This window comes from Cetorhinus maximus, chromosome 2, assembly GCF_964194155.1.
Source record: "Cetorhinus maximus chromosome 2, sCetMax3.hap1.1, whole genome shotgun sequence".
Classification (NCBI taxonomy): Eukaryota; Metazoa; Chordata; class Chondrichthyes; order Lamniformes; family Cetorhinidae; genus Cetorhinus; species Cetorhinus maximus.
Window position 1 is genome coordinate 168,314,861 of NC_135880.1, and position 27,821 is coordinate 168,342,681.

The 27,821-nt window shown below is 41.0% G+C and overlaps 1 protein-coding gene across 4 annotated transcripts in view; it reads left to right on the forward strand.

Moving 5' to 3' along the window:
• Nucleotides 1–3,837: 3,837 nt before the first annotated feature.
• Nucleotides 3,838–27,821, forward strand: part of LOC144699634 (SWI/SNF-related matrix-associated actin-dependent regulator of chromatin subfamily E member 1-related-like) — a 47,682-nt gene continuing 23,698 nt past the window's right edge. For 2 of the 4 annotated variants that reach the window (XM_078570726.1, XM_078570753.1), the window contains exons 1-7: nucleotides 3,838–4,388; nucleotides 7,337–7,418; nucleotides 10,155–10,278; nucleotides 13,303–13,512; nucleotides 26,589–26,709; nucleotides 26,966–27,003; nucleotides 27,731–27,812. In XM_078570726.1, the coding sequence (XP_078426852.1) occupies nucleotides 7,396–7,418; nucleotides 10,155–10,278; nucleotides 13,303–13,512; nucleotides 26,589–26,709; nucleotides 26,966–27,003; nucleotides 27,731–27,812 (598 nt within the window). In that variant the 5' untranslated portion in view covers nucleotides 3,838–4,388; nucleotides 7,337–7,395. The remainder of the gene's footprint in view (nucleotides 4,389–7,336; nucleotides 7,419–10,154; nucleotides 10,279–13,302; nucleotides 13,513–26,588; nucleotides 26,710–26,965; nucleotides 27,004–27,730; nucleotides 27,813–27,821) is intronic. The other 2 variants (XM_078570744.1, XM_078570733.1) reach the window with 2 other exon arrangements.

Consider the following 27,821-nt stretch of genomic DNA (forward strand, 5'->3'; position numbering starts at 1 on the left):
TTTCTACTATTTTATACACCTGTGCCACTATAGCTAGAAATCTCATTGCTCCAGACTTTTTAAAACTTTATACCAGACTTAGGGTTTAAAAGGCAAAATAAATCCAACTCATCCAATTACTGCCAGCCTACTCAATCATCGGTAATGTGGTGGAAGGAGTCATCAACGGTGCTAGAAAGCTCACCAATAACCTGCTCACCTTGTATTCCACCAGGAACACTTGACTCCAGACTCCAGTATAGCCTTGGCATAACCATGAATTCAAGATCAAAGTACTACAGGTGCAGGAAAACTGAATTAACAACAGAAAATACTGCAAATACTCAGAAGGCCTGGCAGCATCTGTGGAGGGAGAAACAAAGTTAATGGGCTGGATTTCAAATTTCCCTCACCCACTCTACCCCTTTACTCACTTGCCCAACACAATTACCTTCTCTCCATAGCTTTTCTAAGAAGATCTAGGACATCTAAACTTTTTGCCTACCGGATTCCAGAGCTAGTGCAGTAAAAAGTGGGCACGGCTTTTGTGTCGATTCTCTGCGCTGCTTCCTGTAGATTTTTTGTACTCAGTCAGCTTTCAGCCATCCTCCATCAGGAAAGCACTGAGAAAATCCAGCGGAAGGTAAGCATACATTATTTTTTCTGAGCAAGAGATGGGGTTTCTGATCCTGATCGAAAGACCTAGGCCATTATTATTGCTTGATTGTTTCCACAACCTGTCATTATTACAGTGGGGGAGGTGGAGAGGAGGCTGTAAGTTCACAGTTCCATTGACAACTCAAAGAGGTTACTAAAGGATTAGCTGTCTTTGATGTGGGGTTACAAATACAAATGTTTGTTTTTATAAAGGATTAAGTGCTTGAGGGAATTTAACTGCACTGAATGGGCCTTAATGAATGTGAGTGTTTTTATATAGTGAATTCTGTAATACATATTTATAACTTGATTATATTTCATCTCAGCATGGCTCCTGAGGTCTGCCCTTGGTGTACAGTGGGTGAGTTGGCATGGAGGGTGTAAGGGCAAAGAATGATCAGTGGGGGGACATGAGTTGGCACTAAATTAACGCAGGGGCTATAAGGGGCCATGGGGATGAGTTGGGGGGTCATGAATTGGTATGAGGTTCATGGGGCATAAGGGGCCAAGGGGAATAGTGGGGGCAAGGGTTGGCATGGAGGCCTTGAGGGGTCCATTGGGGTGGGTGGAGGGGCATGGGTAGGCATGGAGGGTATGAGGAGTCATTGGGGCATGGGTTGGCATGAGTTGGTATTGATGGGGCATGGGGAGTGGCTGAGGGGGTGTGAGGGGTGAAGGCTTGAGGCCCTAATATTTACAACACAACTGGGATGAAGTCCCAGAGAACCAAGGTGGGCCATTTAACCATCCCACCTCGGCACTCGGAAACCCATGTGGCCGTCTCCGATTTCCGCCTGGCGAGTAGCGGACCTGGTCCATTCTACAATGCTCCCCCCATTGCACCACACCTTCCCTCTCCAACCCTCAGAGTAAAAATCGAGCCTCTTAGGCGCTTTTTCACGGGGCAGAAGCGCCAAGCCGGGAAATTTCAGTTATTCGTCTCTGAGATGAAAATCCAGCCCAATGTGTCAGTCTATTTCATGGACACTGGAGCTGAATTCCAGAGATGAGGTAAGAGTAATTACCCTTAGCATCTTGAATAAATTTGACTGAGGATAACACCAAGGAGCCCTGGTTGAGCTGAAGTAAATGGCAAACAGGGGAAAACGCTACAATGGCTGGAGTCATGTCTTGCACAGTGGTTGTTGTCAATCATCTCAGCCCCAGAATATTGCTGCAGGAGTTCCTCATCTTCAACAGTTCTCAATACCCGTCCCTCCATCTTAAGGTCAGAAGTGATGATTGCATGGTATTCAGATCCATTTGCAATTCATCAGACAATGGAGTAGTTCTTGTCTACATGCAGTAAGGTCGGGACATCATCAGGGCTGATTCTCACAAGTGCCAGGCAATTACCATCTGCAACAAGACATTGACTAACCGACTAACCACCTCTCCTTGGCATTTAAAGATCAAACCACCATCAAACTTCCCTATCATTAACATTCTGGGGGGTCACCATTGACCAGAAACACAACTGGACAAGCCACATAAATGCTTCATGAGCAGGTCATAAGCTGGGTGTTCTGTGGAAATTAGCTCACCTCTGATTCCCAAACTCTTTCATTACCTACCGGGCGCAAGACAGGAGTGTGATGGAATGCTCAGCACTTGCCTTGAGGGATGAAGCTGCAACAACACTCAAGGAGCTCAACATATCAAGGGCAAAGTGGTCCACTTGACTGGCACCCGACCCACCAGCTTAAACATTTACTTCCTGTACATTGGCATTTTGTGGCTGTCATGTGTATGATTGACATTGCAGCAATTCACCAAAGCTTCTTTGGCAGTACGCCCTAAATCCACAATCTCCAGGATCTAAAAGGATATAAGCAGTAAACGCATGAAAACAACATCAACTCCGTGTTCCCTTCTAATTCATACACTATATTGGACATATATCACAGTTTCTTCAAAATCCTAGAACTCCTCACCTAACAACACAGTGGGAATATCTTCACCACACATTTTGCAACATTTCAGCAATGCCCACCTCAAGTTTCTCAAGGGCAATTAGGAATGGGGAATAAATGCTGGCCTTGCCTGTGAAGCCCACATCCTGTGAATGAATATTTAAAAATGGCAACTTGGTGCAATACACATTTGGCCCATGTTATTGTAAACACAATAGAAATGGTTGCTTCATTGTGTATTGCTATGACACATTAGATATTGTTTATGCCCCCTAAGCTGAATTTGTTTAGTTTATAATATTTCCTTAATGCTAAATGCAGCATTTTTCTCAATAATGAGACAGGAGAGGGGGATTACTCTCAATAATAGTGACTTAAAGTGTTAATTAGGTTTTCAACGGGATGACCACTACATACAATCTTAAACATAGCTGACTTTTGCGAGATCACCCCAGTGACACCTGAGAGTCAGGTATCATTCCATCCCATTTGTACATCTTGTGGTTTAGATAAAACAGACCCTTGAATAGTCCCGCATATCAAAGGATAGGCATTCACTGCAGGCTCGCAATGTGACTGACAGCCCAGTGGAACAAAGTCCCCATCTCATCAACTCAATTCACACTTTGGATCCTAGGAGATGTGAAGTCCATTTACGGAAGGCTGAACCTAAAAGAATGTCTAGTGCAAAATTGAAATAGGGTGGTAATACATAGCAGAGCACTTGAAGCTCGAGTAGAAAACAGTTAAGTATCACATTCTCCATTCCAATATTACTTCATTGGGATGCCCTGAGTCACAAAAGTCACTGCATGTCAGCTGTAAATCAATAGCTTACCTCTAAGTCAGAAGCTTCTGGGTTCAAGTCCTACTGCAGGATGTAAGCACAAATGTGAAGTACTAGCATTCCTAGTGTAGTACTGAGTGATGTTAAGATGAGCCCTGCCTGCCTGCCCTCTCAGGTGGTTATGAAAGATCCATTTTGAAGAAGAGCAGGAGAATTATTGATAGATGTGCTGGCCAATATTTATTCCTGAATCAACATCAGAAAAACAGATTATCTCACAATTAACACCTTGCTGTTTGTGGTAGTTTGCTGTGTGCAAATTAACTGCCTTATTTCCTACATCACCACAGTGACAACACTTCAAAAGTACTTAATTGGCAGCAAAGCGCTTTGAGACGTCCAGTGGTCGTGAAAGGTGCTATATCAATGCAAGTCTTTCCTTTCCAATTTCCAAATTGTAACCAGCAAAAATGAAAAACAACACCTACTATGTTCATATTTAATGCAGAAGGAATTTCCAGCCAGATGCAGCCGTATTTACTTCTAGCATTGAGAGAGAGAGAGAGACAGAACAACATTTTAAAATCGAGATTGTCATTTTTAATAGCAAGGCCCATACAATTGGTGAAAGGGTGCTTTCTTATACTGCACCTTTGTTTTGTCTCTAACTAAGAGTCAAGGGATGTAACTGCAACATTTGTGCGTGCTTGTATAATATGTTGCAAACATGTTGCTGCTCAGAGAGAGGGATTGCAACCCAAGAGTCAGAGCCAGTCATGCCCTCTCAAAGCACTGCAGAGCAGCCATGGAGGGCACTGGGGACCTGCTGTAGAGGAAAGGGGTCATCCCGCCAGCGGCGGCGCCAGAGAGCCGCTCTGCCCATGACTGCGTGCGTGACCTTTTGCCTGCCCGCCTTCCGGTAAGCCGGAAGTAAAACACAAGTCGGCTGGGGCTGCGACGTCGTTGTGTTGTTTACGGATGGATTTAAACAGAAAAGACCGGTAAAAATCAACAGCGCCGCACAGGCCGCTCTGGAGAGTCGGGGAGTAACCGTGAGTAACTGTAACATGGGCACATGGACAGAACCACAGTGTCTCAGAAAGGAACATGCATTAATATATTATATTATAGCGAATATAACGAACGTGGGCAAATATATAAGCTATAATACAGACAGACATTTAAAACATGATTTAGTTATAGTGTTAGTAACATTCCAATGTATGCAAATAGTGGGTATGACAACAAATACACCAGCAGCTCATATACATTACATCGACACCCTTTTTATTATAGCAACATACAAGTGGGTGAACAAATCCTGAATAAATTATAACAATATATAACTATTGTGTTAATGTATGTAGCATCATATGTAAATCTCTAAGCCATAATGTATACAACAGCAACATTCGGAGCATGATTTAGTTATAGTGTATATAACATGGTGATGTGTATATATTAGAAGCTATAGTATGTAAAACACAGTAACATAAAAAGGATATGGGTATAGTGTATATAACAGCAATGTACACAGATGAATTGAACAATTGCTGTTATATCATAGCAACATATATTAAACTTTTATTAGTACCTAAAACATTGCCTGGGGTACATAACATAGTGACATACGTTAAGGCAGGTGGGCAGGTGGTCAGGTGGTGAACCCAGGTTGGGTTTGGGGGGGTTGGGGAAGTTGGATAGTGAACGCGGATTTGGTTGGCGGGTGGGGTGGTTGGACGATGAGGTCGGCTCAGGGGTGTTGGGAAGCTGCGGGTGGGGAGTCAGGTGGTGAGTTTGGGTCAGGTAGGGTTGAGTGGGAGTTGAGGTTTGGGGGGTCATGGGGGTGGAATGAGGGCGAGTCACCGTGAGTGACTGGGGAGGTCAGCTGTATATAGATACCCAGGAGTTTGACTAGGATTTTTCTGTCTAACATTCCCTGGGTAAATTTCCAGGTAAGCAGGTTGTAACTTCTGAAGTCTTCGACTCTAACTGAGAGTTGGAGACTCTTTTGGAGGGTCCTGGGGAGCAGGGAAATTGTCCATCGGAAGTTCAGACTTTCTAGGCAATTCCCACAGAGTCAGTGCGTTGGAACATCCGTGGGGCCCCAATGTGCATCTTGTTGGTGGCGGGGGGGGGTGGAACGTCTGGCATCTGGAGACTGGAAGATCTGGGCCATAATGTATAAAACAGAACATCATAAAGGATATGGGTGTACTGTACATAGAAACAACATATATTAATATAACATTGCAACATTTAGAAAGATTAGAGTTATAGTTCATACATCAGCAATATAGCCAAATGTATAAGCTATCAGCAGGATGATCCTTCCAAAGAAAACACTGCCACCTATGAATAGTCATAAGATTCCCATTAATCATTGCTTCAAATTAGAATTGCTTGGTACAATTAAAGTATATCTAGCTTTATATCATTTGTTGTCAATACGTCTATCTAGAGTGCATTCGTAGTGTCATCTCTCAAGGCAACACATTTTAAAGTGTTACACCTCAATTATATCTACGAAGCTCACAACACCACTGTTAATTTAAACATACTGCTAATCAGCACTTTGAGCCTATGTGCAAAGCAGTCAGAAACAATTCTACTTCTGAAACAGATTATCTGGTAATTATCACATTGCTGTTTGTGAGGGCTTGCTTTGCACAAATTTTCTGCTGCATTTCCTGCATTATGACAGTGACTACACTCAAAAGCAGTTCATTGTCTGTAAAGTGCACTGGGATATCCTGGGATTGTGAAAGGTTTGAGAAAATGAATATTTTTTTTAAAGATGGGAAAAGCTTGTAATTAAAAACCAACTACCAAACATATTGCTTAATTTTTTAGATCTGCCATATTTGAGTGGTTATATTTCATTACAAACCCCAGTGCCAGCATGTACAAAATAAAAATAAATTAAAACTACATCATTTGGTAGGGACAAAACATGAAATTCACATACTTGCAGTGGAGGCCGTACAGCGAAGGTTCACTAAATTGGTCCATGGGATGAAGGGGTTGTCCTATGACTAGAGGCTGAGTAAATTGGGCTCATATTCTTTAGAGTTGAGAAGAATGAGAGGTGTCCTCATTGAAACCTGCAAAATTCTGAAGGGGCTTGCTAGTGGGTAAATGCTGAGAGATTGTTTCTGTTGGTTGGGGGATCTAAAATGTGGGGACGCAGTCTCACGATGAGGGACCAATCATTCAGGACTGATGATGCGAAATTACTTCCCTCAAAGGGTTGTGAATCTTTGGAATTCTCTATCCCAGAGGGCTGTGGTTGCCCCACCGTTGAATACATTTAAGGCTGGGAGTGACAGATTTTTGCTCTCAGGGATTTGAGGGATATGGGGAGCGGGTGGGAAAACGGAGTTAAAGCCCAAGATCAGCCATGAATTGTATTGATTGGTGGAGCGGGCTCAACAGGCCATATGGTCTACTCCTGTTCCTATTTCTTGTGTTCATCCCTTAAGTTACCTGTTATATATTAGAAAGACTTTTAGTAAAGTTGTTCCTGCATCTCCCCTACTTTTTGCAGCATGGTAATGGAGCAGTGCAATGTTAGTGGAGCTTGAATTCTTTAGTTAGAGAGGGGTGAACCAGTGTTTTAATTTGTTTATTCGATAGGGGCATCACTGGTATTGCTGACATTTATTGCCCACCCCAAATTTCTCATAAAATTGGTGTGCACATCAAATATTTTTTTATGGTTACTGTCAAACTAAAATTACCCATTTTTCTTAACTACTGCAGTGTACAATCATTCACCAATCAAAAGTTACATGATAAAACATGCAGTCATAAATTAAATGAGTACCTTTTAAGAACTGTAAGAATCCACTTGTAGAACTTATCCATCTGCTTGAAAAGAGTAACACAAATTTAATGGTTCGGACTTGTACACTTGACTTTATTGAGCTTTAACCTGGAAAAGTGAAGACATTTTAACCTTCAAGTAATAATGCAACGTGTTTTTAAATTCTCCTTGCAGACATTTTACTGTAAACCCAGCTTTTCTGGATCCTGTTCAATCGGGTGTGTGTACCAGTGATGGACTGCGCACCAGACTCTGGGTATGTTCAATATTTAGTATGGAAATATCAGGACAATTGCAAGTGTAATTATGTATGAAATCTTAAAGTTTTGTTCACAGTTTCCTGTCACTAAATATTGGGAAGACAGAAGCACTTGTTTTTGGTTGCTATAACAAAGTCCATTCCCTTGCCACCGACTCCATCCCTGTTCCCGGCAATCATCTGACGCTGAACCAGGCTGTTCACAAACTCAGTATTATATTTGGCCTCGAGTTGATCTTCCGAACACACATCCGCGCCATCACTAAGACCACTTCTGTAACATCACCCAACTCTATCCTTACTTGGCTTACAGAAACCCTCATCCATTTATCTCCAGACTTGACTATTTCAATGCCCTCTTACCTAGCATCCCCTGTTCTACCCTCCGCGAACTTGAGGTCATTCAAAACTCTGCTGCCTGAGCCCTAACTTGCACTATATCCCATTCACCAATCTCCCTGTGTTACATTGACTATCAGTTAATCAACACCTCGATTTTAAAATTCTCATTTTGTTTTCAAATCTCTCCCTGGCCTTGCCCCTTCCTATCTTTGTAATTTTCTCCAGCCTTACAGCGTGCCCCCCCCCCCCCCCCCAACCACACACACACACACACACACACCCCTCTGTGCTCTGCCAGTTCTGGCCTCTAGAGCATCCCTGATTTGTAATCTTAACACCATTGGTGACTATGCCTTCAGCTACCTCAACCCTAAGCTCTGCAATTCCCTCTCTATACCTCTTTTTCTCTTTCTTCCTTAAAGAGCCTTTTTGACTAAGCTTTTGGTCATCAGGCCTAATATCTCCTTATGTGGCTTGGTGTCAAATTTTGTTCTATAATGACCCTGTGTAGAACCTTCGGAGGTTTAATTACATTAAAAATGCTACATAAATGCAAGTTTCTGTTGTTATCAGTAATGATTAATTGTTTTGATTTTCCATTTCACAGCTTTTGCAGTATGATCATGCAACTACCTTTTTCAGTGACACTACATTAGAAATATTTGCTGAATAAATATCTCCTCTTTGAAGACTCACCTTAAAATCTGCCTCTTTGGCCTATATCCTAATATTCTTTTATGTGTTTGACAGTTTTATTGTCTGATTATGCTTATGGGAAGTGTGACGAAATGCTTCCTGTATTAAATGTGCTATATAAATGCAAATTGATGTTGATGCATGCTGCCTGAACTGCTGAGTATTTTTAATATTGTCTGTGATTTTGTAAATAGCCTGATTAAAGCTAATTTTTTTTTTTCAAGTAAACCAGCAGGCTATTTCTTGGGACAGTCTGTCCATTAATCAATTCGTTACCATGAGTTTGACCTAAAAAAAACTGTTCTATAAATTTCCTCAAGCTTGATCAATTCAGAAGTGGCAGCTTTTTTTTAATATTTCCGCCCTCCCTATGAAAAGGAATACCTTGGAAAGTGACTAATTGTCCTGTCTGAATGCTTCATTATAGTCTTCACCAAGCTTTGCCTCTGCTTCCCAAACACAAGACTTGTTTTTTTTCAATGTGGAATCAGTGAATCTCCAGTTGGTGTCTTTGTATTAATTCAACTTTATCACATTTCCAAAGAAAAGCTAGTCTGCGTCTATGTATCAAATTTTGAATCATTTTTAGAATTGCCCAGATTTTGGGAGTGAATGTGGCAAGTAGTGATAAACTGATTGCAAGTTTGAATTGTTGCTTTGTCTTTGTTTGTTGACACAGCCGCCACAGACTGGCATTTGGTGGGTACGTTAGTTGAAAAGTGCGCCCACTCTGTATGCACGCTTCCACTTGTTTGAAGTTTCTCTGTCTGCCATTTTGGTCATGTGTTAACCTGTGTATCTTAATTGGCTTGCAAATCTAGGAGCCAGAGGAATATCATAGGAACTGATTGTATTTGTTTTCTAGGTTGATGTTGCATACAAGCAGGAGATTTTCTATAAGGCTTGATAAATTTCCATTAAGCTGCCTTGGCTTACAAAATGGATATGCTGCAGTGTCTTGTGCATTTTCTCATTTTAAAATATGAAACAGTTATCCTGGAGTGCTGAATCAGATTTTGCCATAATTCTACGTATAATCATTAAGGGAGTGGCATACTTTCATTCTATAATGCTACCATCTTCGCTGAGTGAATTTTCAACAGGAGTCAGATTTTTTTGGCCAGATAGTCCAGTGCTCAGTGTAGTTATTTCTTAGAAATGGGATCTGTCTGTAAATGTGTGGGTGTATAACCCTCAGCCCAGCAGCACTGCAGGTGGTAACTCTAGCAGTTTGAATGACTTCTTCGCTTTTCCTGAAAAATCTTTCAGGAACTTTATTTGAGAAATTGGTAAGAGGATTGCATTGGTATATATTTCACTACCAGCAGCTCTGTACTGAGGCATGGAACCTTAGGACTTGTTTTTTTTATACCATCTTATTTACCGTTACTCTCGAGCCATTTTTGAGGGGAATGTTCACTTTTCTAATCGCTAACTTTTTCTCTGCTAAATGATGTGTAAATGTGACTTATTTGTTTTCATTAAGTTTGATAAAGCCTAGTGACCTCCTATGTAATGACATTAATAGACTGATTATACTTCAATTTGTGGCCCGCATAAGCAAAAATGCACCGTTATGAAGTGGAGCCTATTTCAGTTTGACAGTACAGCATTGTTTTAATGTGACATTATGCCTTTTGCAAATATCTACTGTGAATTTGAAAGCATAATTGTTCTCCTGCATTGGTTTTCTAGATGCTCAACTACTCCAGGATCACCACATGGAGTGAAACAGGATGGAAGTGAACCATCCAAAGGCCACAATACCTACAATGGATCACAGAAAAATGAAAAGCGAGGTGAAAAGAAAAATGAGGAGGTAAGTAATGTTATATGAAGGGCATGTGTATCTAACAGCTATTTTGGTACAACCTATTTTACTTTCCTTGTTTTCGGCCCCTCACCCCTCCAAATTCCCTTCCCTCATGAGGAGACTTCACCCCTCTCCCTGGGAACAGTTAAGATGAAGTCAATCCGCTCACAACCTTTGTGACATATTTGATCCTGAGATGAGTTTCTGACTTTATATTCGTGTCATCACTAAGGTCACCTATTTCCACCTCGGTAACATTGTTCAACTTCACCTCTGTTTCAGCTCATCTGCTGCTGAAATCCTCATCCATGACTTCATTACCTCTAGATTTGACTATTCCAATGCACTCCTGGCTGGTCTCCAACATTCTACTCTCCATAAACTTGAGTTCATCCAAAGGTCTGTTGCCCATATCTTAACTCACAGCAAGTCCCGTTCCCCTATCGCCCCTGTGCTCACTGACCTACATTGATTCTCGGTCAAGCAACATCTTAATTTTAAAATTCTCCTCCTTGTTTTCAAATTCCTTCATGGCTTTTCCCCTTCCCATCTCTGTAATCTTCTCCAATCCCATAATCCTCCAAGATATCATTGCTTCTCTAATTCTGGCCTCTTGTGCATTTCCAATTATAATTGTTCCACCACTGGTGGCTGTGCCTTCAGCTGCCTAGTCCCTAAGCTCTGGAATTCTTTCCCCACATTTCTCTGCCTCTATCTTACTTTCCTCCTTTAAGACTCTCCTTAAAACACACCTTTGTCAAGCTTTTGCACTCTGACCTAATATGTCCCTGTGTGGTTGGGTGTCACCCTTTTGTCTTATAATGCTCCTGTGAATTGCCTTGGGGCATTTCATTATGTTAGGTGCCATATAAATTAAGGCTGTTGTTTTTTATCTCCTCATTCTGTTTTTGCACATTTGTATTTCCAGCAGTAATCCCTGAACAGTGAGCCTAGGTGTTTTCTTTAACTCTGAACATAGGGTCACGCACAGTGGTAGTGTTTCCACTCTCACCTCAAACAATCAACTGATAGATTTAACCTCATCAGGTGAGGATGGCATCCCACCAGGACAATGTGCAGGATTTGTTTCACAAAGGGTCAGACAACTCCCAACATCAGATAAAACAGAGTTGGTATTTTCCATAGTTAGGGTTGTTCTGACCTGAGATCACAAATGCACACTGTTTCAGTTTCTTTAACGGATGGTTATTTTACAGTTTCATTTAGGTCAAAACAGATTTTCCATTTTACTGTCTGCCACACGGATCAGAGTTAGATTGTGTCATTTTTATTAAGTCGATTCTGTAAGTATCTCAAGTTATGTTCTTTGTTCAGACCAACAAGCTAATCTTGACCATTCTAATGCTGAAGGGATTTAAGGTAAATTGGTGACTAAACATCAAATAATAGCTGAATGAATAGTTCACTGCTGCCAGAGAAGATGACACTTGGGCAGACTAGGAATAATTCCCCAATCTAAAGTTGCTTCATGGGTATCTGTCAACTGGAGGCCTATTGATGATATAAGCAATGTTGCAGCATGGTAAAATCATTTTGCTAACCATTGCTGTCTAGATTTAATAGCAGTAGTTGATGACCTTTGGCAGATTGATCTTATAGTTAATGTGTCGGACCCTGCACCTTGCTGAAATTGCAGAACTTCAGCACTTCAGTGTGTTTCTCTGGGAATACAGGATTAATAAGAAAAATAGCTGTAAACCTTAGTAGCTTACAGCACAAAGGAGATCTATTTGACCCAATGTGTCTGTGGTGACTATCGAAAAATAATCTCACTGCCCTGCTGTTTTCTCCATGTCTGTATTTCTTTGCTTCAAATGTTTACCTACACTTCCCTTAAAAGATTTACCATCCCCATCTCAACTATTCCCCATGACAAAGCATTCCACGCTTCAACAACCATCTGCAAATTCTATAAATTCTCCCTAACCTGCTTTGTAGGAACATATTCATCCTTTGATTGGTGTATACACCTTTTACACATCTATCCTTCTACTCATCCATGCCTTCAGGATTAAAAGTTTGCGTGAAGTGATTGGTTAATTTTAGACCCAAATGAACTAGCACAATGGCTCAGGTCCTGGAACTTTATAAGACAGTTGAGTCATAACAGTGCCAGTTTGTGTGTGTTGTCAACACATTGATCTGTATCAATCATCAAGCTGGGTTTTCCTTTTGTTGTGTCCTCTGTAAAATAAAAATTTAAGCGCTCATTTCATATGACAATACTAACAGCCTAAAAGCACTATTCATCACACTATTAGCTGGAGTTTTTATTGAAGTGAGAAGGACAATTTAAAACAAATTTATTACCCTGTGGTCTTGAGACTCAACGGAGCACTGAATTGGCATGCAAAACTGTCAACTTAATTTACTTCAGATCACTGATGGAATGAGCATCTCATCTCTCTGACTATGGTTAGGGCCTAAATAAATTGAGTTTAGATAGTCTCAATGCTATGGATCCACAATATAAGCCTGTTCAAAGTTTAACACGAGGTTGTCAGGTTCACTCAGAAGGGCCATCAGGATGGAAAATGTGGTTTTCGTTCCTTGGGCTGTTCAGAAAATTGAGTTAAAATGATTACTGGGACAGAGTACCTGATTTTTTTGAAGGCTTGATGCCATCATGAATGGAAAAAAAAATGTATAAGCAGATATTTATTGCCATAGTTTTTAAAAGTAGTTATGATTTTTATGCTTCTTTGAACATTTGGCTGTTAAATGTGCACTTCTTCCCTTGGTACAGATATAAACATAAGCACCTAATCAAATCCGTTGTACTGATATTTGTAATGAATGCCATTAGTTCAGATACTATACTTTTATCTAAACTCGGACTTGTAAGTACTTGTTTGACCAATTGATTAATGTCTACATCTGGCATCTTTTAGTGAAAATTCATTCTGTTATTTGTAGGACTTACCGTTTTAAATACAAAGCGCTAAACAAGCAAACATTTCATACCCCACTTTCCACTGGAATTTAAACACTTTTTTTCATTCTTGTCAGCAGCGTGTGACTAAGAAGAGAGGTTGGCCGAAGGGCAAAAAACGCAAAAAGAATATACCCAATGGCCCCAAAGCTCCACTGACAGGCTATATGCGATTCTTGAATGAACGGCGTGAACAGTTACGGGCACAGCAACCAGATTTACCTTTTCCAGAAATCACCAAGACTTTAGGCAGTGAATGGAGCAAACTTCCACCTGAAGATAAACAGGTTTGTGGCATTTAATGTATAATCCAATTATGGCACAGTTAATGAGGGCTTACTGGCATGGATTTGTTAAAGGCAAATCATGCCTGACTAACCTGAGTGAGTTCTTTGAAGAAATAACAGAGAGGGCCGATGAGGGTAGTGCAGTAGATGCTGTACTATTGGTCTCTTGGAGGGTTTTTGATAAAACACTTCATAACAGACCATTATGACGCGGCAGATGATGTGTGCCAGGCAGATCAAATCCATGAGGGAAATAGCGGTCACAACCATGTGCAATTTGCATTTTCTTTCGAGACACATGCCCTGAATTCAGAAGTAATGTCTATCACAGCTTCAGAGATTTTTAGAAAACTAAATTAAACATTGATTAACCAGAGAAAAAATTTCAAGCACGTACATAGGTCTACAAATTACTACTATAATAACTCCTAAAACCCTTAATTAATCTGGCTTCCAGTTATACCCCCCATTAAGGCAACGGTAAAAGAGTAGACTTAAACAGATCCAGCGAGTCAATACAATACCCTGGACAGTAAAATTCAAAGTGGCTTTTCCCAGTTTCTGTAGACAGCAGCTTAATGCACAAATACTGGAGGCTTTTCACACTTCTGGCAGATCTTGCAATGCCTTTCTCTCTGACACACAGTTTCTTCTCCTTTATACATGTTTCTCCCTTTTAATGTAAATTTCATCGTCCCCATATGTCTTTGGAACTTTACTTTTCTCATAATATAAATCTTTTCATGGTGCTAATACTAGAAGTAACCTTTGGGAAAAATAAATACACTCCTTGGCCTAGCTTCTCTGGCTAGGTGTAACATCCTCCCATCTCTTTGAAATTCAAACTACCCTGATTTATCAACAAATGCGAATTCTCCTCACCTCACATTCTAAAACTTCAGCCATGTTTACGCATTTAGCATTTCAAACCTAGCTTCTTTTGATGAGTCAAAGCCTCCAGACCAGCAGCCTCCAACTCAATTAAATCCCCCCCCACACACACACACACACACACACGCACACAGACAATCTATTCAAACCCCACTAGTAACCTACTTTTGCAATAAATCACAATAATATTGAGAATTATTATACTTTCGTGACAACCCCCTCCTTACGAGAAAGTGAACCGTCATCATTTAAAAAGACGGTATCATTTTCCTAACCCATCTTACACCACCTCCTGTACTTACCTACATACTCGCACTATTACATTACTAGATGCCGCATTAACATTATATATACATACAAATCCTTGGTATCAACAGAAGCCATTTCAGTCCAGTGTCCAGGTTCTAGATGTCCAATTTTTCTTTGAGCTTTAAACTCTTGACTGTGCATCTGCAATTAGATTTTCTCGCTAGCCACACGTATAATCTGTAGATTAACTGGTAGCAGCAATAAACTCCATCTGAATAGCCTTGCACTTCAGTCTCGAAATTTGTCCGGAAACTTTAAAGGATTGCAGTTTGCATAAACAGTTGTTTCTGACAAATTCTTTGCAACGTAAATCTCGAAATACTACAGTGCTAACACCAGACCCAGTGTCGTCTTTTTGATCATTGAATATCTTCTCTGTTGTACATTCAACTTCCGTGAAAAATAACCCTATCGGTTTCTCAATTCCAGTTTCATCATCTTGCAACAGCACAGCCCCAATGCCTGTATCGCTTGCATCAATGGCTAACTTAAATTGCTTGGCATAATTGGGTACCGACAAAACTGGTGTCGTAGTCAATGCAGTTTTTAAACCGTCAAATGCCTTCTGACACTCCTGTGTCCATTGAAACTTCTTGTTCTTTTTTAATAGTTCAGTCAATGGAGCAACCACACTGCTAAAATTTGTTACAAATTTCCAGTAAAACCCACTAATGCCCAGAAATCTCAAAACTTCTAATTTTGCTGTAGGCACGGGGAAATCCATGATAGCTTTAACTTTCACATCCCTCGGAGCCATCTTACTATATCCATTGGTATGGCCTAGATATGTAACTTGCACTTTCGCAAATTCATTTTTAGCCAAGTTCATCACCAAATTAACTCCCTGTAGTCAACTAAATAATTCTTCTAAATGTTGTAAATGCTCCTCCCACAATTGACTGGAAACTATCAAGTCGTCAATATAAACAGCACAATTGTTCAGCCCTGCAATTACTTTGTCAGTCTTTGAAATGTTGCAGGTGCATTTTTCATACCAAATGGCATGACTTTAAACTGATATAGTCCATCTGGCGTTACAAAAGCCGATATCTTCTTTGATCTCTCCAATAATGGTACTTGCCTACATCCTCTCTGCAAGTTATTCTTTGTGATAAACTTTAATTGTCCCACGTTCTCAATGCAATCTTCCAACACTGGTATAGGACATGAATCTGTATTTGTCACTGCATTCACCTTTCGATAGTCCACACACAGTCTTTGTGTTCCATCTGGTTCCATCACAGTAGACGAACTCCAGTTACTGCAACTAGACTTAATGATGTAATTTTGAAGCATGAATTCAATTTCTTTCTGTACCTGTGATAACTTTGCTGGATTTAATTTATTGGGATGTTTCCTTATCAAAGATGAAACTTCTACACTCACATGTATAGCTAAATTTGTCCTCCCCAGCTTATTCCCACAAATATCTTTGTGCAACTACAATAGCTTCTCCAAATCACTTTGACACTTATCTGGAAGGTAACTCAATATTACATTTAAATTTTTAAGTAGCCCCTCATTAACCAATTTGATTAGAGAAAAATCAATTTTGGAATCCTTCAGTTCTACCTCTTTCTCCTTATCTACCACCACTAATACCTCCTTTTGGTCCTAATCCCTGTCAAAGTACTATTTAAGCATATTTACATGACACACCCTCTGCTTCTATCTGGAGTATTTATTAAATAATTTACTTCACTCAGTTTCTTTTCAACCCTCTAAGGCCAGTCAAACCTTGTCTTTAACGAGTCACCCAGTACTGGTAACAGAACTGCTACTTTTTCCCTAGCAGCAAAACCATGAGCTGTGGCTCTCCTTTCTGCCTTCACTTTCCTCACTTGCTGTGATATCTTTAAATGTTCCCCAGCTAACTCAAGTGCTCTGTCCAATCTTTCCCTGAAGTTTGATACATAATCCAGGAGAATAGTTTCCGAATTTTGACCCACTAATTTTTCATGAATCAATTTCAGTGATCCCCTTACCTCATAACCATAAACTAATTCAAAAGGACTAAATCCAGTCGATGCATTAGGAGCATCCCTAACAGCAAATAACAAGAATAGAATTACCTGATCCCAATCCCGTGGATTGTCCTGACTATACACCCTCACCATAGTTTTTAAAGTTTGATGCCATCTTTCCCAAGCTCCTTGTGATTCAGGATGGTAAGCTGTTGACTTAAACTGTTTTATCCCCAAGCTGTTCACTATTTCCTTAAACAGCTATGACGTGAAATTTGAACCCTGATCTGATCATATTTCTTTTGGCAAACCATATCTTGTAAAAAAAAAATTTAGTCAACTCTTCCACAGTTACAAAAACAGAATTACCTGGAAAAACTCAGCAGGTCTGGCAGCATCGGCGGAGAAGAAATCAGTTAACGTTTCGAGCCTTCATGGCCCTTCGGCAGAACTGAAGCATAGTTAGAAGAAGGGAGAAATATAAATTGGTTTGGGGTGGGGGGGTGGTGGGGGGAGAGAGAGACATTGAGGGTGTGGTGATTGTGGAGATGAGCAGATAATCAAAAGATGTCACAGACAAAAGGGTCAAAGAGGTGTTTTGTCTGAGAAAAGTGCTAATTAAGAATGGAGGACAGGATATTCAAAGTACAGCTCTAGTGGGGGTGGGGTGGAAAGGCTAACAAGGTTTTAGTTTTAGATTTAAAAATAATGGAAATAGGTGGGGAAAGAAGAATCTATATAAATTATTGAAAAAAAAGTGGGGGGGGGGGCGGAGTTTAAGATCTAAAGTTGTTGAATTCAATATTCAGCCCGGAAGGCTGTAAAGTGCCTAGTCGGAAGATGAGGTGCTGTTCCTCCAGTTTGCGTTGGGCTTCACTGGAACAATGCAGCAAGCCAAGGACAGACATGTGGGCAAGAGAACAGGGTGGAGTGTTAAAATGACAAGCGACAGGGAGGTTTGGGTCTTTCTTGTGGACAGACCGCAGGTGTTCCGCAAAACGGTCGCCCAGTTTGCGTTTGGTCTCTCCAATGTAGAGGAGACCGCATTGGGAGCAACGAATGCAGTAGACTAAGTTAGGGGAAATGCAAGTGAAATGCTGCTTCACTTGAAAGGAGTGTTTGGGCCCTTGGACGGTGAGGAGAGAGGAAGTGAAGGGGCAGGTGTTGCATCTTCTGCGTGGGCATGGGGAGGTGCCATAAGTGGGGGTTGAGGAGTAGGGGGTGATGGAGGAGTGGACCAGGGTGTCCCGGAGGGAACGATCCCTACGGAATGCCGTCAGGGGGTTGAAGGGAAGATGTGTTTGGTGGTGGCATCATGCTGGAGTTGGCGGAAATGGCGGAGGATGATCCTTTGAATGCGGAGGCTGGTGGGGTGATAAGTGAGGACAAGGGGGACCCTGTCATGTTTCTGGGAAGGAGGAGAAGGCGTGAGGGAGGATGCGCGGGATATGGGCCGGACACGGTTGAGGGCCCTGTCAACGACCGTGGATGGAAAACCTCGGTTAAGGAAGAAGGAGGACATGTCAGAGGAGCTGTTTTTGAAGGTAGCGTCATCAGAACAGATGCGACGGAGGCGAAGGAACTGAGAGAATGGGATGGAGTCTTTACAAGAAGCGGGGTGTGAGGAGCTGTAGTCGAGGTAGCTGTGGGAGTCGGTAGGCTTGTAATGGATATTGGTGGACAGTCTATCATCAGAAATTGAGACAGAGGTCAAGGAAGGGAAGAGAAGTGTCAGAGATGGACCATGTGAAGATGATGGAGGGGTGGAGATTGGAAGCAAAATTAATAAATTTTTCCAGGTCCCGACGAGAGCGTGAAGCAGCACCGAAGTAATCATCGATGTACCGGAGAAAGAGTTGTGGGAGGGGGCCGGAGTAGGACTGGAACAAAGAATGTTCCACATACCCCATAAAGAGACAGGCATCGCTGGGGCCCATGCGGGTACCCATAGCCACACCTTTCTTCCACAGTTCTCTGTGTTGTAATATTTCTAAAGCATCGCTTCAGGAAACCTTGTAGACATACCCATTATTGTCAGTAAGTACTGATTTTTGCTTTTAGCCTTGGGGAGATGCCCTACACAATCAGTCATGACCCTAGTAAAAGGTTCTTCAAATGTTTGAACTGGGATTAAAGTTGCCAGCTTAATCATTGCTTGTGGCTTCCCTATCACCTGACATGTGTGATATGTTCTACAGAATTTAACTACATCTCTATGCAATCTAGGCGAATAAAAATGTTTCTGTATTTTCGCCGGTGTCGTTCTAATTCCTAAATGTCCCCCCATTGGAATTTCATGAGCTGTTCTCAGGATCTAATTTCTATATCCAAATGGTATAACAATCTATGTACTTTCCTCCAGCTTTCATCTGCTGAAACTTGATACGGCCACCACTTTCTCATTAACACGTTACCCTTAAGATAATAACATTCTGGAATACATTCTGCCAATGTTTCTGAGTAAGCTGCCTGATATAACTGTTTTATTTATGGATCCTTTTTCTGTAACTCTACCAACTGTGTTGAGCTAAGTCCCTCAGCTGCATTACCTTCCATTCTTTCTTCCTGAACAATCCTATCAAAGACAGTGCCAGCTAATTGAATTTCAACACCTTCTTCCTGCCATTTAACTTCCTGTTCTTCCTGCTTCAACCTGTGAGCTTATAATCTTGTTACCATGCAACCTGGAAACAATCCAGGATGCTCTTTCTGCAACACTTCTGTTGAAAACACCTCTACAGGTTGCCCAACTACCATAGGCATCACCCACATCTGTGAACCAGCTATATCATTACCTAAAGTAAATTGAACCTCTGCAATGGACAATGTTTCCACTTCTGCAACAATCACCTCACCTGTTTTACACTTTTTAAATTTACCTTCCACAATGAAATAGGCTTAGCATCTCCATGAACCCCACTCATTATCACCTGTTCCTGCAATACCCCCTCTGAACAACAAATATCATTATCCCATGATATTAAGGATTGACTAGCCCCTGTGTCTTTTAAAATTTTAACATCTTTACCTACTCTACCCTGTACACATGGAAAGACTTCCTCTTCACATGCAAAACTTTTAAACATTTCTGCAACCTGCTCTTCAGAAGTCCCTTGGGTAAATTGTGAACACATTCCCACTTCTTTGTTTCTCACTGATTCTTCTTCTTTTACCTGTACACAAACCACTGGTTGTTCCTGTGCCTGAACCTCCGAACCCACAGTACTTTTACTTCCAGAAATTTTCTGCATCCCAATAATTCCAACAGATTTTCCCTGTAATTTCCAACCACTGACTTTGTGTGCCCAACTTTATTACAATGAAAACGCCTCAATTTTCGAGTGTCACTTCTACTCCCAGCAGCTTCCTTTTTAGTCTGAGAGAAAACTTACTGGGAATTTCCACCCACTCCTTCTCTTCCCTGACTACCTACCTTCCTTTCACCTTCCCACTTTCTACCCTTCTCTGATTTAAAGGGGTGACGATAAAAAATTTAGCTCTATGAACTAACTCATGATCATCAGCTATCTCTGCTGCTTGCCTTACAGAATCGACCCTCTGTTCGTCCACATGAGTTCTCACTACAGAATTAATTGAATCTTTAAATTCTTCCAAAAGTATTACTTCTCTAAGAGCTGTGTATGTCATATTTATCTTTAATGCCTGTGTCCACCGGTCAAAATTACTTTTTGTTTTGCTCTCTCAAACTCGATATAAGTTTGCCCAGGCTGTTTTCTCATATTCCTAAATTTCTGCCTGTATGCCTCCGGAACAAACTCATAAGCACTCAAAATAGCCTTTTTTTACCATATCATAGTCCACTGACTTTTCTTTTGGCAGTGAAGCATAAACCTCATGTGCTCTACCCACTACTCTAGATTGTTGTAACAATGTCCAGTTTTCTTGTGGCCATTTCATCTGTTTAGCTATCTTCTCAAATGAAATGAAGAAGGCCTCCATATCTCTTCCTTCAAACTTCAGATTAGCTTGTACAAATTAAACATCTCCGCACTGGGTTTTAGGTTAACAGTTTTTTCATCATCAGAACTTTCCTCAGCATCTGATGTCTCTTTTAAAGTCCAATTTTTTAAGTCGGTACTCTGCCCTTTTTCCTTCCCTCTCTCTTCCATTGCTAAATTTTCCCCCTGGCAATCAAGTTTTCACGTTTCAATTTCTTTTTGAAATAATCTCTCTTTTTCCCTTTCTTTTTCTGCTGCCCCTAGTTCCAGTTTTTTTTCATTTCCAAATCTTTTTCCTTTTCTTTTGCCTCCAATTCAAGTTATTTCTCAGTTTCTTTTGCTTGTTCAAATTCAAGTTTCTTAATTTCTAACTGAAGTCTCACTAGTGCCAGGTGAGCGCGAGTCTCAGAGGCTGTGTTGCTTGCCTGGTGCCAGGGTTAAGGACATCTCCTCAGGGCTGGATAAGAACTTGGAGTGGGAGGGAGCCAGTTTTCGTCGTCCACGTTGGTACCAATGACATTGATAGGACTAGAAAGGAGGTTCTGCTGAAAGAATTTGAACAATTAGGAGCTAAATTAAAAAACAACCTCCAAGGTAATAATCTCGGGATTACTACCTGAGCCACAGACAAACTGACATAGGGTAAATAAAGTCGAGTTAAATGTGTAGCTCAAAGATTGGTGTGGGAGGAATGGGCTTCAGTTCATGGGGCACTGGCATCAGGACTGGAGTAGAAGGGAGCTGTTCTGGTGGGACGGGCTTCACTTTAGCTGGGACCAATGTCCTGGCGAATCGAATAACTAGGGCTGTAGAGAGGGCTTTAAACTAAATAGAGGGAGTGAGGGTTCCGGAGAGGCGATACGTAGGCTTACAAAGCAGAAGGATATGGCAGCATTGCGGGGCTGCTATTTAGGCAGTGATTCCCAGAGTGTGACAGGAAGGGACAGAGTGGCTGATAAGCCCCTTGGACCTGATGGGTTGCATCCTAGGATATTAAAAGAAGTAGCTACAAAGATGATGTTTGCACTGGTAATAATCTTCAAAGAATCCTTAGATTCTGGAAAAGTCCCAGAGGATTGGAAAACTGCGAGTGTAACCCCCTTATTCAAAAAGGGAGGGTGACAAAAAGCAGGTAACTTTAGGCCAGTTAACTTAACACCTGTCACTGGGAAAATGTTAGAGCCTATTACAAAGGATGTAATAGCAGAGCATTTAGAAATGCATAATATAATCAAGCAGAGTCGGCATGGCTTCATGAAGGGGAACTCATACCTGACAAATTTATTGGAATTCTTTAGGGAGGTAACAAGCAGGATAGATAAAGGGGAACCAGAAGATGCAATATATTTGGATTTCCAAAAGATGCTTGATCAGGTACCGCACATAAGGCTATTTAATAAGATAAGAGCCCATGGTGTTGGGGGCAGTATATTAGCATGGATTGGCTAACTAATAGAAGGCAGAGTTGGGATAAGGGAGGCATTTTCAGGATGGCAACCTGTAACTAGTGGAGTGCCACAGGGATCAGTGCTGGGGGCACAATTATTTACAATATATATTAATAACTTGGATGAGGGAAGTGAATGTACTATCACCAAGTTGGTGCATGACACAGAAATAGGTGGGAAGGCAAATGGTGAGGATGACCGAATAGAGGAGTTGAATATTATTTAAAAGGAGAAAGACTGCAGAAAGCTGCAGCACAGAGGGATTTGGGGGTCCTCATGCATGAATCACAAAAAGCTAGCATATAAGTTCAGCAGGTAATAGGGAAGGCAAATGGAATGTTGGCCTTTTAGTTCAAAGGTAATAGAGTATACAAATAGGGGGAAGCGTTGATAAAACTATGCAAGGCACTAGTTAGACCACACCTAGAATACTATGAACAGGTTTGGTCGTCTTATCTAAGGAAAGATATACTGGCATTGGAGGCAGTCTAGAGAAGGTTCACTAGGTTGATTCCGGGTGCGGAGCGATTTTCTTATGAGGAGAGGTTGAGTATGTTGGGCCTGAATCCATTGGAGTTTAGAAGAATGAGAGGCGACCTTATTGAAACATAAGATATTTAAGGGGCTTGACAGGGTAGATGCTGAGAGGTTGCTTACCCTTGTGGGAGAGTCTAGGACCAGAGGGCATAATCTCACAGTAAGGGGTCGCCATTTAAGACAGAGATGAGGAGGAATATCTTCTCTCAGAGGCTAGTGAATCTGTGGAATTCTTTACCACAGAGGGGTCGAGAGGCTGGGTTGTTAAGTATATTCAAGGCTGGGATAGACAGATTTTTAATCAGTAAGGGAATCAAGGGTTATGGGGAAAAGGCAGGAAAGTGGAGTTGAGGATTATCAGATCGGCCATGATCTCATTGGATGGCAGAGTAGACTCGATGGGCCAGATGGCCTACTTCTGCTCCTACATCTTATGGTCTTATGATCACTTACAATTTCAAATGCTGTGCTATCACTTCAGTTATTTATGCTTTTTTTGTCCTTAACAGGTAACCTCAGCTGCAACTTATCCAACAACTCTTGTTAACTTTTCGATACTTTTTGTAACCCAATCAGAGTTATATCTTCTACTTCCAAAAAAAGTTTTAGCCGTGGATACAGCCATTTTTGCACTTTAAAAAATTCCTCATACCAACTCCTGAATTCAAAGTGCTTCTCGTACTCGTAACCTAAAGATTCACCAACTCCAAACCAATCAAGGAATTTCAAATATCCCAGACGAGCCCCCAGTTTGTAATGACACGGCAGATGACGTGTGCCAGGCGGATCAATTTACGAGGGGAATCTTGATCATGTAGTCACAACGGTTTTGCAATTTGCATTTTATTTTGAGATGCGTTCCCTGAAATCTGAAGTAATAAGTTTACCACGACTTCAGAGATTTTTAGAAAACTAAATTAAACATTTATTAACAAAAGATAAGATTTTAAGCACATACATATGTCTACAAATTATTACTATAATAATTCCTAAAACCCCTAATTAATCTGGCTTCCAGTTATACCCCCATTAAGGCAACAGTAAAAAATAAATAAATAGATTTAAACAGATCCAGGCAAGTCAATTCAATACCCTAGACAGTAGAATTCAAAGTGGCTTTTCCCAGCTTTGGTTTCTGTAGACAACAGCTTAATGCACAAATACTGGAGGCTTTTCACACTGCTGGTAGATCTTACAATGCCTTTCTCTCTGACACACAGCCTCTTTTCCTTTATACATGCTTCTCCCTTTTAATGCAAATTCTATTGTTCCCATATGTCTTTGGAACTTTATCTTTCTCATAACAAATCTTTTCATGGTGCTAAAATTGAAGTAACCTTTGGGAAAAGTAAACACATTCCTTGGCCTAGCTTCTTTGGCTGGCTAGATATAAACACCCTCCCATCTCTTTGAAATTCAAACTGCCCTGATTTATCTACAAATGCAAATGCTCCTCACCCTACATTCTAAAACTTCAGCCATGTTTACGTATTTAGCATTTCAAACCTAGCTTCTTTTGATGAGTCAAGGCCTCTAGACTAGCTGTCTCCAACTCAATTAAATGGTGCACACATATACACACACACACACACACACACACAAACTATCCAAATCCCACTATTAACCTACTTTTGCAATAAATCACAATAATATTATGAGAATTGTTATACTTTTGTGACATAGACAAATTCAGAAAATGGAAGCACATGCTACTAAATGGATGGTTGTCACTCTTTAGCTCTGACAAAGAGATACGGACTTGAAGCGTTAACTCTGTTTTTCTCTCTACTGATGCTGCCAGACCTGAGATTTTCCAGCATTTTCTGTATTTATTTCAGATTTCCAGCATCCCCAGTATTTTGATTTTATCTTTGGGTGGGTGGTGGGGGTGGGGAGGAGTTTCTCTCCGATGGTTAGAGTCCTATCTAGCACAAAGGAAGATGGTTGTGGTTGCAGGCCAATCATCTTAGCCCCAGGAATCACTGCAGGAGTTCCTCGGAGTAGTGTCCTAGGCCCAAGCATCTTCAGCTGCTTCATTAATGACATTCTATCCAACAACAATTCAGAAGTGTGGATGTTCGCTGGCAATTGCGGTGTTCAGTACCATTTTGCTAGTTCTCAGACACTGAAGCAGTCTGTGCCCATGTGCAGCAAGACCTGGACAGCATTTCGAGCTTGGACTAACAAGTGGCAAGTAACATTTGTGCGACTGAAGTGTTAGACAGTGACCATCTCCAACAACAGAGAATTCAACCATCTGCCTTTGCCATTCAATGGCATTATTACCTCTGAATCCTCACCATCAGCATCTTGAGGGTTATCGTTGACCAGAAGCTTAACTGGACCAGCCACATTAATACTGTGGTTACAAGAGTAGGTCAGAGGCTGGGGGTTTTTCAGCAAGTAACATACCTTCTGACTCCCCAAAAAGGCTTTCCAGCATCTATAAGGCACAAGTCAGGGGAAAGTGGTGGAATACTCTTCAAACGCCTGGATGAGTGCAGCTCCGACAACACTCAAGAAGCTCAACACCATCTAGAACAAAGCAGCTCGGATGATCAGCACCACGTACACATTAAATAGTCACTCCTGCCACAGGAGGCGCAGAGTGCTGGATATGTGTACTATCTATGCAATGTATTGCAGCAATTGACCTAAGCCTCCTTTGACAGCACCTTCCAAACCTGCAACCTCTACAACCTCAAAGAACGAGGGCAACAAATGCATGGGAACACCACCTTATACAAACTCCCCCTCCAAAGCGCAACACAACGTCCTGACCTGGAACTATATCGCCATGCCTTCAGTATTGCTGGGTCAAAAATATCAACTCTCCTCCTAACTGCACTGTGGGTGTACATAGACCATATGGACTGCAGTGGTTCAAGCCTGAGGGGCAGTTAGGAATAGGCAATAAATGTTGGCCTTGCCAGTGACATTTGTATCCCATGAATTAATAAAAAATAAACTTCTCTGAAAGCAAAATGTCAGAATCCTTCTTTACAGTGATGGCACCCAGCTCTAACTTGTTATCAACCACCTGGCTGAACTCCTCCACTGTCTCTTTGTTGTCACACTGCTTGTTTGACATCCAGTCCTGCATAAGCAGCAATTTCTTCCAGTTGAAAGCACCGATTCCATCCCTCTTCCTGCCACTAACTTAGGCTGATCCAGACTACTAGCGACCTCAACATCAGATTTAACACTGAGCTAAGTTTCCAAACCCACAACTGTTTCTCTTACAAAGACAGCCCACTCCACCTCTATCACCTTGCCTTTCTCCACCCCACCCCAGCTTACCTGCTGCTGAGTACTTTGTTGCCTCTAGATTTTGAATATTGCAGTGCTCTCCTGGTCAACCTCTCATTTTTCAACATCCAGGAATTTACTCAGGTCCAAAACTCTGTTGCCCTTATCCTAACTTGCACTAAGTCCCATTCATCTATTCCCCCTTGTGCTGGTTGACCTACATTGGCTGTGGTCCGCCATGATTTGATTTTAACATTCTCATCCTTGTGTTTAAATTCCTCCATGGCCTTGCTGTTCCCTTACCTCTGTAACCACCTCCAGCTTCACTCTCCTCCAACTCTTGCCTTTTGTGCCTTTTGTGAATTTCTTGCTTTCCACACCTTGTGTTCATTCGTGTTCTCTCTCTCTCTCTCTCTCTTTCGCTCTCTCATATCCTAGTTTCCCTCTCCCTGTCAGACAAGAGAGATTTTATTACATCTCCTGGCTATTTCATGGTCTTACAATTGTATTTTAGCTTACATTTACTTTAGTCAATGCTACAAATTATTTTGAGAAGATTTATTTTCCTTGCGGTTTATACTCAACCTGTGCAGCTGACAGTATGTCAAACTGGTTTTCTCTTACCTGTTAGTTAAAAGCAGCAGGCCCTAGCTACGGGATCAGTGGAATCTTGAATCCTTGTATTTTTTTTTATGAAGGTCTTTTTGTTCATTTTTAAGTGCTACCTTGATGAAGCTGAACGGGCAAAGCAACAATACATGAAAGAACTACAGGAGTATCAACAAACTGAAGCTTACAAAATGAGCGCGATAGCTGTCCAGGAAAAGAAGTTGAGGAAAGGTAGCCCTGCTTTGTTTATTTTTATCACTAAATATAATGTACTAATTACAAAATATTTGATTTGTTTAAGAACTGGATTATGAGTAGCGCACTAAAAATAGATGTTTACTGATGTGTATCTTTTCATTGTACGTCAGATTGCAAAAGAAAAAAAAACCTAAGGTACAGTAAGACACTGGTGGAAATTTTATGGATCAATGTTTTTCCATGATTGTGCGTTTCTCAATTAACTAGCATTCTGTGCCTTTTTTTTCAGAATCCACTCATTCACTGTCAAATGGCATGCACGCTGAGGTAAGAAATTTTAGAATTTATTTCTTTATTACGACAAATGGCTCAATTAGATTTTTTTAAAATGGAGGTTCAGCTTTATTTCAAGCTTTTTTTCATCATCGTAGTTTCTGCTTATGGTACCTTTTTTAAAAAAAAAGCCTTGAATGATTTTGAGACATTACCACACCCTGCCAAGCAGGTTGTGTGCATTAAAATCTGCATTCAGTATTGACAACTGTCTCCATGTTGCAGCTTAGTTAAGCTGCTACAACATCTAGCTCTATCAATTGTACAGTAATTGACTGTATGCAGTATAGAAAACTGACTCCAGATGGCTCTATAACACAAGTCAATTTTGCCCAGAAACGAAGGGTCCAAACAAAATAAATGTCTGTGTTTCAACTAATATGCACAATTGTAACCTATCCTTATACAGAACACGCAGAACAGTGTCCTTGAAGTAAACTATAGCAGTAGCATATGCTTACTACTGCTGAAGAGAGCATTTAATCAATGCAGTTAGGCCAGAAGTATAGAAAGACTGAAAAAGTGGTACGGGCTTCTTTTAAAATCTGTCTTGCATGGCAGTAGGAATCAGCTCTAGTAATGTGCAAAGCAGTTCCAAATAAAATGGCTACTCGGCTAGCTTTCAGACTGAGAAACAAGACCTGTTATGTTAAATATATTTTTGATTTTTTATAATAAAGAATCTCTTCTTTGAGTTAATTTGTCTGCTTTCTTCCCCCAGAAGAACGACAACGAGCAGCAAGGAAGAATGTCTATGTTTAATATTCCAATATTTACAGAAGAGTTTCTTGATCATAACAAAGGTAGGGAAG